Genomic DNA, 13698 nt, shown 5'->3' with positions numbered 1-13698 from the left:
CCTTCTGCTTATGTAGACTGATGGGTATAACTATGGATAAAGGAGCAAATTTTTGCAAGTCAAAAATTTAATTGGCATCCTTAACATTAGCAATCATGTAGGTGGAAACCTCTGTCAAACCTGACATATTATCTTTGACTCTTAAACCCACAAGAGGAATCTTGATGAGTGGATGGGAGATAGTAGGTTTAGCCCGGGTATTACTTCTGTGTCACTGTTAGACAGAGGCACAGTATACTAACCTCGAAAAAGGGTATAGCAAAATTCATTTAAAATGGGTGGCAAAAGCCAAACACACTCTGGCTAGGCTTATAAATGCCCTAGGGCAGATAGCCTAGTATGAACCTATGAACAAATGTACCGGTAGTTGTTGCCGCTCAAATGAAAAGTGTTATTGGGAAATGTTAACTGCCACTCTGAAATTCAACATGCAGCTATTTTAAACACCCCTGTGATGAAACTGCAGTTATAACTGAATATCCAAATTTGTTGTCAAAACATTTACTAGAAAATGTCTTTTTTGGTGATATAAACCTTTAATATTAGTCTGAGCCAGCATGTTTGCATGTCCATTAGAACATACCTAAGCTGCCAAGCTGGATTGACTCAGTTTCCACTATGTACCTCATGTGAGCGTATGATATCTGCTCATGGCAGCAGTACGAAGCTTAAGTCCAGAATATGTCTTTATAGTGTTATAATTGCATTAGAACCAAAACATCATCTATAGTTCTTTCTGTTTTGCGTTTCTAATACTATGACAGGAATGGATCCCTTTCTTAAGTCAGGCTAGTACTAATGCTGATGAGATCAGTATTGATTCAGTCATTTATACTTTGTGACAGGAATGGATCCCTTTCCTAAGTCAGGTTAGTATTAATGCTGATAAGATCAGTGTGACAGGAATGGATCCCTTTCCAAAGTCAGGCTCGTATTAATGCTGATAAGATCAGTGTGACAGGAATGGATCCCTTTCCAAAGTCAGGCTCGTATTAATGCTGATAAGATCAGTGTGACAGGAATGGATCCCCTTCCTAAGTCAGGATAGTATTAATGCTGATGAGATCAGTACTGATTCAGTCTTTTATACTTTGCCACTGTTTTGGGTTTCTAATACTGTGACAGGAATGGATCCCTTTCCTAAGTCAGGCTAGTATTAATGCTGATGAGATCAGTATTGATTCAGTCATTTATACTTTGCCACTGTTTTGTGTTTCTAATACTGTGACAGGAATGGATCCCTTTCCTAAGTCAGGCTAGTATTAATGCTGATGAGATCAGTATTGATTCAGTTGTTTATACTTTGCCACTGTTTTGTGTTTCTAATACTGTGACAGGAATGGATCCCTTTCCTAAGTCAGGCTAGTATTAATGCTGATGAGATCAGTATTGATTCAGTCGTTTATACTTTGCCACTGTTCTGTGTTTCTAATACTGTGACAGGAATGGATCCCTTTCCTAAGTCAGGCTAGTATTAATGCTGATGAGATCAGTATTGATTCAGTTGTTTATACTTTGTGACAGGAATGGATCCCTTTCCTAAGTCAGGCTAGTATTAATGCTGATGAGATCAGTATTGATTCAGTCGTTTATACTTTGCCACAAGTGGTTTTCTCAGCACTTGTGTTGTAGCCAGAATTATCTCTTTCTACAATTCATATGCTGTTACATGTATATTGGTAGCATATTTAAGTTGTTGTTGTTGTTGTTGTCTTGAAAATTCTTTTTTATTAGCTCTGTTGCTTCTACTATTATTATTGGACCAATCTTGGTGTCTTTACTGTACATTGTTCTAGTTTCTCATTGCATAGTCTGTATTTTATAACTTCATGCCTCACAGAATACAGGACACTATAGCTGCTCAGTGTAGCTATTTCAATGATTAATTTCAGTTTTGTGCTTTATTTTTCTTTTACTATATTAATTATCTTGTTTCTCCTTTCTTAACTGTTAGTAATGGGTGATACCCTGTAATCAAAACGTCTTCATTATCAATAGCTCTTTGAGGTTCAGCCTCCCATATGTTGTAGCACTTGTATGATCCCCAATGCAAAATCTTGACAACATGTTATATCTTTAATTACGCAGGCCACTAGCTATAACTATATCATTACTGGCAACAAGATGGACATCTATTTCTTTTTCTGTACTCAGGAAGTACTTGTGTCTGTATCTCCCACTTTTTCTCTTGAGACTGTAAACCAAAATGTATGTGGTTTGCTATCCTGAGCTGCTATGAGTAACCTTTTATCTTCTGAGCATGAAATTCAAGAATTACACCTTATGGTTATAAAAATCAATTATTCATGCATCAAATATTGATCAACATGTGGCTGTTCCAAAAATTCCTTCTGCTTGCCACAGTAATTGTGGGCTTTCTATTTTCCCCTTCTTTTCTGGTCATATTTATGTAACCCATATGAAAGGCTACTTGGCCCAGGTGCTTCAATTTGATTTAATTGGAATGTGACTTTAAACAGCTCTGACGTGGAGCATTGAAGACCAAGCTGTTTTGGGCTGAGTGACTTAAGCAATTCAAGAAAAAGAGAGTCCAAGCAGCAGGTTGCAGAGACTGTAACAACACTGCTTAGAATAAAAGTCATGTAAAAATGGTAATGAAATAGGATAGATATTAATCTAAGAATATTGCTTTGTCTGTGCAGTGGAAAGGTGTGATCAACTGTCTGGTTTAGCTTTGGACTACTCCTAAGACTTTTAGTAAGCTTACTGTATATAACTATGTTATAATACCTGCCATAGATTCTTAAATTATTTTTTGCTGATAGATAAATAAACAAGCAAACAATTAACTAGATAAATAAATAAATCATGCTGTATAGAAAAGGTGACACAGTAAAGAAGTGCTATTTCATTTTTAATGAAGACTTGTATGGCTGCATATTCCCAGATAACATGCATTCTGATTTTAGTTAAGCTGATAATACATTTAGAAGGAGATTATAATAAGGTACATAAATGGAAAACTGAAACTGATTTACCTTTCATATTCAGTACTGATTTAGTGAGCCTTCTCACTGCCTTAGATGGCTTTACAAATATACTACAAGAGTAGTCAGGGACTTAGGGTCACACATAGATAGTAATCTAGCTATGACCATCACGTGTTTACAGTAGTGAGGAAATCATTCTATGCTGAGCAACTTATAAACAAAGGTATGGCATCTAAGTCCAAGGAAGTCATTGTTCCACTGCACTTCTCATTCATCACACCTATCATTGAGTTCAATGTCCCCTTTGGTATGTACCTAACCAGGCATATCCAACAATTGGAACATCCACAGAGGTTCCTCACTGAAAGAATACAGGGCTTAAGTAAAACATCCTATACAGACTGCCTCAAGCCTCTAGCCCTGTATTCTGTCTCCTACAGGCTTTTGTGGGGGGACTTATGGCTGACAAGCAGGGCATTGTCAGACCCCACTCTGATGAACCTCCTGCATATCTGCAAAAGAAACACCACCAGAATTATCCATTCTAAGGACTTGTTCCTTGCCTGTGATATACATAGGACCTGCTGGACAGACAGGTATGTATCCCAGAGATTACCCCAGCTCTGGAACAGGCTCCTCATCCATGTGAAGCAGAGTCCCTCCCTAACCCAATTTAAGTGCAACTTGGACAATTGGATGGGGAACAGGAAATTCATCCCTCTTTTGGACCTTATGTGTCTAATGGACACAGACAACCTGTAAATGGTTCATCATCTAGGCCCTGACTTGTAAATGTGTCATCTCCCAAGCCCCTGCTCATATTTCTCAACCATACCAAATTCCTCTGTAAATACTGGTTTTAAGGGCAAAATATTGGGGTGCATGAATTCCTGCGTGGGCCCTTTAATTTGCATTCTGCAGACTGGTATGTGTGTTTCTTTCCCACTCCAGGTAAAAATTGTAAACCTACAAGAAAAACAGCAGCTTATTTTATTTATTTACTTATTTAACATTAAAGGCTGAAAGCTGAGCTTAACTTTTATTTGATCTTTTACTTAATGTTAATGGCTGCAGGCTTAGCTTAACTTTTATGTGATTACTTTTATTTAACCTTAATGGCTTCAGGCTTAGCTTAAATTTTATGCGATTACTTTTGCTTAACAGCAGCTTCTGTTATTTAGAATGTGATTACTTTTACTTTAAGGTGGCTACAAACGTACATGTGTTTAATGTTTATGCGACTGAACAGCAGCTTTTTTTATTTATTTAACGGCTGCAGAGAATGTGATTACTAGGCAGGAGAAACGTATTTATTTGCTTACTTAGCAGGAGAAATGTGTTTTTCAGCTTCTTTAATGGCTGCAGAGAATGGATTAGAAGAAAGTGGATACATACTTATTTCTCAGTTTCTTTAATGACTGCAGAGATGTGATTAGGAGAAATGCATTTATTCCCTTACTTAGTGAATGAACAGCGACTTTAATTACTTAATGGCTTAGTGTGTGTGCTTAATGACTGAACAGCTTCTTTTATTTATTTACTTACTTAATGGCAGAGAGTGCAATTACTAGGCAGGAGAAACATTTATTTGCTTACTTAGTGGCAGGAGAAACATATTTATTTCCCAGCAGAGATGTGATTAGGAAAAACGTATTTATTTCCTTACTTAGTGACTAATTACTTAACGGCTTAGTGTGCATGCTTAATGACTGAACAGCAGCTACTTTTATTTATTTTGTGTGTGTGCTTAATGACTGAACAGTAGCTTTGTGTGTGTGTGTGTGTGTGTGTGTGTGTGTGTGTGTGTGTGTGTGTGTGTGTGTGTGTGTGTGTTTGTTTGTGGGTGTGAATGCGAAGATGCCCTAGTTGCGTGTTACTCAGATTTCTCAACTGTCCATAGTTTTACAGAATATCTGGAATGTTTGGTTTGTACTTTTCGTCTGTTCCTCTTAAAATTTCTGTTTTTCTGGCAAATCAGTGAGGACTGAATTCAGTAAATAATGATAGCCATTTAAGTTTCAGTCTTCATATCTTTCAGGAAACACATGGTAACACAAAACATTTTATTCTAGCAATTTTTCTAAGATTATACAAGCAATGTTTAAACTGTGTGCCTGGTTTTGGACTTTTGTCTCCCCCCTTTGTCACCCCCCACATAAATTTTGGATTTTTCCAGATTTCTTGTGCTGCATAGTGCTTTAAGGGGAGAAAAGTGCTGCAGTCCTGAGAATGTCCTCTTTGGTGGAGATACCTAGTAACTATGAACCTGTTATCAGTTTGCCATCCATTCTCTATTGCAATATTACTAGCTTCTCATTTTTTAATGCAACATAGGCAATTTATTCCTCAAGGACAATAGGCACTTCATTTGTAGAGCAAACAATGAAATATTAAGTTGTTTGCTAACAGCAACCTCTTCATTAGTTACAGATCTTACAGATCTCTTTAATGTGGAATTATTTAGATGACTTTTACTTCTACAGAAATTGTGCATATTTACTGATATTGGTGGATTGTAGAAGTCTGACTAGACTTTTATGATGGAAATATTCTGAATTGGGCAATTTTGTCATTATTAGTGCATGCATTTTGTTTCATTGCTTACTGGAAAAGTGTTCAAGCAATACATTTAAAATGCACTCTAGCTAGTGTGCTGTATTATACAAGGAATATAATTTATTAAAGTCAGGAAGGTGTATCAAAGAACACATGTATATTTCTTGTTTCATGTGCAAGGGGCCTATGATTTGAAAACAGCCCAAAGGTAATCTTTATCCACCACTGGCCAGCTGCATTTTCTTTGGATGCGAGTTTCAATGCTCTTTCAATGAATGTGAGTTTTAAGGGCAGATAAGATTTAATGCTGTCTATTTTCATTGTGAGACTGTATTGCTTTGTTTTGCCCCTGCTTACAGTCATCAAGGGTATCAAAACTTGTCAGAGCTTTGGGATGCAAGGCTATACTTAAAAAGGCCCTTGTGGTTATTAACCTAGTAAACACATATGAACCTATACCAAAGAAATCACTATAAATACCTATATCTCAAAGTCTTTATATATCTGTATCTATATATCTCTGTATGTCTATATATGGGTCTACTTCACTTACCTGACATCTCACATAACTGACATGCAAAATACCAAGCCAACAACACTGACATTGTACAACACCGACACAGCACATGCCTGACATACACAATACTGGCACAAAACCCGACACACCTCCCTAAAATATATAAACAACAACGCACACAAACAACATACAAAAGAAAAAACACAACACTTGACATAAAACTACCTAGTTCCCCTCACTCATACCCTGCCCACCATCTACATTAAACTAAACCCTTACCACTAAAACAAAACATACACTACAAACAAAACATCTAAAACACTTACCTTCACATTTCACATTCTTGCTGCACCCCCCCATACCCCCTTAACTTAAATATACCAACTCAGAGATCGCACTACAATGTCCACAAGAGCGGATTTCCTGTTCTGCTCAAGTTGGACTGTCACCCATTCAGAAGTCGGCATTCTGATGTGTCAGTCATCTAACATGTCGAGCTTTTTGGCTCAGCGTTTTGAGTGTCAGTCTACTGAGATTTTGGTAATCTCAAGTAGACCCAGATATCTGTATCTATCTATATCTATATCTATATCTATATCTATATCTATATCTATCTATCTATATATGTATGTAGGGCCTATATCATAACAGTGAACGCTAAAATTAGCGAACACTGTTATGTTGAACTCAAATGTCCAAAAGCTGAAACCAGCGAACAAACGGATCAGCAATTTTTTTCCCAAGGAAAAGAATTTGCTGATCCAAAAAAAAAATGAGTATACAGTCAAAATTAAGTGGGAGGCTTAGTCCCCCCACACACTTAAATATACCAAGTTTGAGATCACACCACAGTGGTGAAAACAGCAAAGCCAGAGAACAGCCCAGCAATTTTTGTCCCTAACAAAAACATTTGCTGATCCTTTCCTTCGCTGTTTTCAGCTTTCGGACTTTGAAGTTCAATATATCAGCATTCGCTATTTTTAGCATTTGCTGATGTGATATAGACCCATATGTGTGTGTGTGTGTGTGTGTGTGTGTGTGTGTGTGTGTGTGTGTGTGTGTGTGTGTGTGTGTGTGTGTATATATATATATATATATATATATATTGTGTGTGTGTGTGAATTTTTTATCAGCACTTGTGTTGTACCCAGACTTATCTCTTTCTACCTACAATTGTCTCGTGCTACAATTGTCTCATGTACACAGACAACCCTCTCCTCCTCCCAACAAACACAAATACATGTGAGAGATGCAACTATATAGCCAAACTGGAGGCTGAACTCTCTCAACTCAGGACTGGCATGACCAGACAGGAGGAGATGGCAACCACACACACAACAATCCCAGTCCCACATAGACCTACCACAACTGCAAACCAAACACATAAAAACACAAAGACATACTCGGAGGCTCTAATAAAAAACTTACCCAAACAACAGAGGCTCCCAAAGCAGACATCCACAAACCCACCACCTCAAAACAAAACACATGCAACACATACTTCAATAAATCAGTGTGTCAACCAATCGCAGCCCTTAAGGCCAAACACCTTGCCTGATACACTAGTAATAGGTGACTCCATAGTCAGACACACTGATGTCCCACTGACCAGGCTGAACAAGGAGAAGGTGACTGTGAGCTGTCTATCGGGAGCTAGGATCCACCACATAACACACGCACTCAGGTCACTCCAAAGCAAGTACAAATATGACTCCGTCATTGTCCATGCTGGTGTGAATGACCTGAGACATCCCTCCCTGGACTACATGAAAAGAGACATAGAGGAGCTCTCTGATTATGTAGCCCAGGCTGGTATGACCCTGACCCTGAGCAGCATCTTGCCCTCATCAAGAATGATACCACAATACAAAGACAAGATGATCAGCTTTAACAATTGGCTCAAGTACTGGTGTCATTCTAAGGGGATCCAATGTCTGTCGGCCTGGGATGATATGTTGGACAAGCCACGCTGCTTCGCAAGGGATGGCTTACACCTGTCACCACTGGGCTTCCGGATATTGGCTAAGGCTCTTGCCAACCCCATAATGCCTTTTTTAGGCAAGGCTCAAAAGACAAACCCACCTCCTTAGAAAACAAAAATGGAAAAAAACTAAGGGTAATGCTGCTCAACGCCAGAAGTCTAAATCTCAAGATGCAGGCACTTGATGCACTCCTCAGCATGGAGAATATCGACGTCTGTGCAGTAACTGAAACCTGGTTCAAGGCTCCTGAGAGCACCCCAACACTACCAGGCTACACCTCGTATCATGCTTTTCGGCCCCAAAACCCAGGCCGAACAACAAAGGGAGGGGGAGTGTCCATATTCATAAAGGACACCCACACCTCCAGGTTAGTAGCAACACATGAAGCATCAGAGACCATACAGGTGCAACTAACCATAGGCAAAACTGCTATACAACTAGTAGCATGTTACAGACCACCCTCCCAATCTCAAGAACCCCACTCAGCCTTCCTGAAGACATTGGAGGATATGAATGTATCACAAAATACCATCATACTGGGAGACTTCAACTACCCAAACATAGATTGGGTACATTATTCTAGCCCTGATACCCTAGCCCAAAGGTTCCTGGAATTCATAAATTCAAATGCACTGGAACAACTAGTCACCTCTCCCACTAGGGGAGATAATATACTAGACCTGATCATCACAAACATGGGGACAAAATGCTCCACACCGGAAGTACACCCGTCACTAGTGAGATCTGACCACAAACTAATCACCCTGGATATACATATCCCACCTCCACCCCCAGCACAAAAGACCACAGTGAAAAACTTCTCAAAAGCAGACATCACTCTTCTTAAGACTGAGATGGTATCCTTTAAGCCCACTGTGCCAGTGGATACCACATCCCACAATGCCAAATCCTTCACAAATGCTTTCTATGGACATCTCCAAGAATGCATGGATCATGCAATCCCAAACAAATCCAAGTCCCTCTCCACCAAATGTAAGGGTCCTGTCTGGTGGACATCAGCCATAAACAAATTGTATAACAAAAGAAAGCTACTGCACATCAGAGCAAAATCCCATGAAGGGAAGACATCTCTGATCAACATTAGCAGAAAACTACATTCTCTCATAAAAACATCCAAGGCAAACTTTGAGAGAAAAATCGCTAAGGACACTAAAGATAACCACAAAGCCTTTGTCAGCTATGTTAGAAACCTGGGCGGAAACCCTCAGATATGCCCAGAGTTGGTTCACAACAACAAAAAATACACTGAACCCACAGATATTGCTAACATTCTGGCTGACAGATTCAGTGCAAATTTCTCACCTCCTTCACCCCCAAAAGAAGAAATACTTATCCCAGCTGAATGTAATCTCCCTGTCATCTCAGATGTCCAAGTGAGAACCACCCTAAACAAAGCAAAAAACACAGCATCAATGGGACCTGACGGTATCCCGGGGTGCGTGTTACGTGAACTCCAAGAGGAGCTAAACCCACACATAAAAATGCTATTTAACCTTAGCCTTACTTCGGGATATGTACCTGAACACTGGCGTACAGCAACAGTGGTCCCACTCCACAAGGGGGTGCCTCTACAGACCCTGGAAACTACCGCCCCATAAGCTTGACTAGCCTGGTCTGCAAAGCTATGGAAAGAATCATTATGGAACTCATAAACGGAGACATAGGGGACCTACAGACGCTTGACCCCACCCAGTTCGGCTTTGTAAAGGGCAGATCCTGCCTTTTAAACCTGGTTGACTTTTTCAAAACAGTCACTAGAGCCATTGATGAGGGCAAAGCAATCCATACAGCATACCTGGACTTGGCTAAGGCCTTCGACACAATACCCCACTCAGGCATCATAGATAAGCGAAACAGCTTAAAAGTAAACCCTTATGTCACTAGATGGGTTGCAAACTGGCTAAAGGACAGAACCCATAAAGTTAAAATTGCTGGAGCAATGTCAGACTCAAAGCCAGTCACAAGTGGTGTCCCACAGGGATCTGTCCTGGGACCCCTCTTGTTCGGCATTTATTTCTCAGATGTTAAAGCAAAGATGGGAGGGTTGTGGCTTACAAAGTTTGCAGATGACTGCAAGCTAGGTGCCATAGTCGATACACCAGCAGATACACACATCCTACAAAAAGGCCTCACTGAAATGGACAACTGGTGCCGTAGTCACAGCCTTAAACTAAATGCCAAAAAATGTATAGTTATCCCTTTTGGAAAAAACAAAGTACCCACAAATTATCACATAGACAGCAACCCACTGAGTACAGAAAAAGTAATCAGAGACCTAGGGACCCAAGTAGACAGCGACTTCTCATTTGACACCCACGTTGCCAAAGTGGTTAGAAAAACATTCTACCTTACACACCTCATCATGAAGGGTTTCACATCCAGATCCAAGGATGTCATTGTACCCCTATATTCCTCCCTCATCAGACCCATGATTGAGTACAATGCCCCATTTGGTATGTACCTCACCCGGCACTTGCAACAGCTGGAGAGACCACAAAAGTACCTCACCAAAAGGATCAAGGGTCTCCAACATATGTCTTATTCTGCCAGACTAAAGAAACTTCAGCTCTATTCAGTAGCATACCGCCTGCTCAGAGGTGATCTCTGCCTGACGTACAAGGCCATGTCCAATCAGGATCTGATGGACATGCTCCACCTCAAAAAATCCAAATCCATCAGGACCACAAGAGCTAAAGACTTAAACCTCGGCACATGTATGAATAGGATATGCTGGAGGGATAGATTCATAATCCAGAGGCTTCCCATTCTTTGGAACAGGATCACAGTTCGTATTAGGCAGAGCCCCTCACTGACTCTCTTCAAGAGAAATCTTGATGAGTGGATGGGAGATCGTAAGTTTACCCCAGGGGTCACATCTGTGTCACTGCTAGACAGGGGCACAGTAAACAAATTCTATTATATAAGGGGACCTTCACTGTGTCACTACTAGACATAGGCACAGAATTCTAGATTTTATCTGTACATTTTTGTACCATTTCATGGGGTGGCAAAAGCCACATCACTATGGCTAGGCTTACAAATGCCCCAGGGCAGATAGCCTAGTACTATACTATGAAACTATGAAACTATTCATATGTTGTTACATGTGTATTCGTACCATATTTAAATGTGCTTGAAAATTCTTTTTTATTAACTCTGTTGCTTCTACTACTATTATTGGACCAATCTTGGTGTCTTTACTGTACATTATTCTAGTTTCTCGTTGCATAGTCTATATTTTATAAATATATAGTGTGTGTGTGTGTGTGTGCATATGTATACATATGATCTCTGTCACAGTAGTTCTATCATACCCAGAAATGTAGACATATTTTTAAAAAATGAAGTAGTGGGTTAGAGTTTAGTGAGGTAGTATCTCATATAACAGGTTTTGCCAAGGTCTGCTTGAAGAAGATTTTATATTTTTTACTAGAAGTCTTAAGCATCCACTTTGTGCAGTTGCACTTGTAAGTTCCTATAAGTCAGCAGTTTCTTGGCGTACATGGGAACTATAGTTTCAATGTCTACCACACAAAAAGCAAATTGCATGACAGCAATATACCTAAGACTGTATGCTTGCAACTTTTTCTCTTTTAAAAGTATTATATGCATTTCAAATTATAAAATTTCAATAGTTTCATATTTTAAGGACAAATGAAGAAATCCTTATATAATTAAATTCTTGATCAGATCAGTTAGTCCACTGAGTGAATTAGCATAATCTAGCATATTCTGCTCTCGTAATAGCTTGTTTTACAGCCAAGGAAAATTACTTAATTATTTAAAAATCCCCATGGTATAATATCTGTATCTCCTTACTTATCTTATAACTTACTGATGAAGTTTGCTAACAATCTTTTATTTTTTATTTACAGATCAGGTGGACGAGCCAGAAATACAACTGGTTGAAAAAGAGACTGAGATTGTATGTGCCAGCAAAAACAGAAGATATGTATACTGGCTGTGCATTTTGTATCAAAATGGTCACCAAATACGAGATGCCTTTCCAGAGAATAGTAGTACTGATCGTGTTTCCTTTGATGTCACTTGCCTACCTAGTGGCAGTAATTTCACTTGTCTATGTTATACGAAAGACCCATCAAAATGGACTCGCAGCAGTTCTGTTATTGTTAAACGAGGAAAGTGTAAGTGTTGTCATTAGGATTTGTTGTCATTACAGGCTATGCCATTATTTTGTATTGTATGCTGAAATGGTGCTTTTCTGAATGTATCTATAGCTTGGAAATTTGTAGAGTTCACAGAATTTGTTAACAGACAACCGCAAAAGAACAAGTTACATCCCCCTGTTTCAGGTAAGCACAGAAATATAAAACAGATTATGCTAAGGAATGCCTCCTCCATCCTACCTTCCTCCTCTATTCCTACCAATCTTCAAGGTGGGAATGCCCTTGCTCCTTCCCCATATAGGACCCTCCTATATCAACACCCACCTTCTAACTCTCTGTATCATCTCTAGAGTGCTGCATAAAGCTGCAGGACTTCTTTGCTTTGAATGTGTATATTCTAATATGTTTGTCATTGTTACTGGAGCTTTTCCCCCAGACCTTCACTGAATACGGGCTCTTTTTTAGGCCCAGAGGACTTCTCTGGTCATCAACCTGAAGTAAATAAATAAATAAATAAGGAAATAAAGAAAAAAGGGGGAGTTTCTCTTGTAACCCTTAAAATAGTGGAGGTCTTCTGCCTTATTACACATAAAATAAATAGACCTAATTCTGATCACTCAGGCAGTTTGAGGATGTGGTAATGATTTACCAAGTTATATTTTATTAAAGATAGTCTTCAAATACTGAGCAAATATAAGTGGTATACATATATATGATCATTATTTTCAAAATGAAAACAGATTTTTTGCACATCATTGTTTTATTTTTAATGTACATATTATAGCTGATACAGGCATGTAGCAAGAAAATTCCATTTTGTACTCACAAGCTCCTATTGCTTCCTGCCCCCCCAGACACCTATCACTTAAAAATGAACCAGGAAGAAACTTTGCATTGTGGAGGGTGTGATGTTTACTTTCTGACTCATGTTAAGCACCTAGTTCATTAATAAAAATCACACTGTAAAATATGCATTATAAATTAAAAAAAAAAACAGAAAAGAGTAGGTAATCCACAGTTGAGTTAAAAATGGAACATCCTTTATTGAAACACACAAACAAGTGATCCTACTTGAGTATAATGAAAAGCAACAAAGCGTTCCTTATTTGTATATAATCAGGTTATGTGGAGCGAGGGAGTGGTTACAGAGGGTGGCTGTGTTAACAGCAATAAAAACATTCCATGGGACAGCTTCCATGGGACCTGATAGTATCCCAGGCTGTATTCTGTACCATCTCCAGCAAGAATTAGCCTCACCATTGAGCACCCTATTCAACCTTAGCCTAAGTACAGGCTTCATTCTAGCAGAGTGGAGAACTGCCATTGTCATACACTTGCATAAAGGTGGTGCCACTACTGACCCTGGAAACTGTCACCCCATTAGCTTGACAAGTCTGATCTGCAAAGGCCATGAAGCATATTATTATGGACCTCATAAACAAGGACATAGGCAATCTCCAAGCACTTGGCCTCACCCAGTTTGGATTCATCATGGGCAGATCTTGCCTGTTGAACCTGGTTGACTTTTTTGAGACTGTCAACAA

The 13698-nt window shown here is 39.2% G+C and overlaps 1 protein-coding gene across 1 annotated transcript in view; it reads left to right on the top strand.

Annotated features, from left to right (window-relative positions):
* LOC122803985 overlaps window positions 1-12189 on the top strand; it is a 220870-nt gene extending 208681 nt beyond the window's left edge. The window contains exon 5 of the mRNA XM_044073665.1: window positions 11903-12189. Within this exon, the coding sequence (XP_043929600.1) occupies window positions 11903-12189 (287 nt within the window). The remainder of the gene's footprint in view (window positions 1-11902) is intronic.
* The last annotated feature ends 1509 nt before the right edge of the window (window positions 12190-13698 follow it).

The sequence above is a fragment of the Protopterus annectens genome, chromosome 6.part0 (genome assembly GCF_019279795.1).
Source record: "Protopterus annectens isolate FY-2018-M chromosome 6.part0, PAN1.0, whole genome shotgun sequence".
Taxonomy (NCBI): Eukaryota; Metazoa; Chordata; order Ceratodontiformes; family Protopteridae; genus Protopterus; species Protopterus annectens.
Note: the sequence above shows the minus strand (reverse complement) of the source record. Positions and strands in the feature narration are given on the sequence as shown.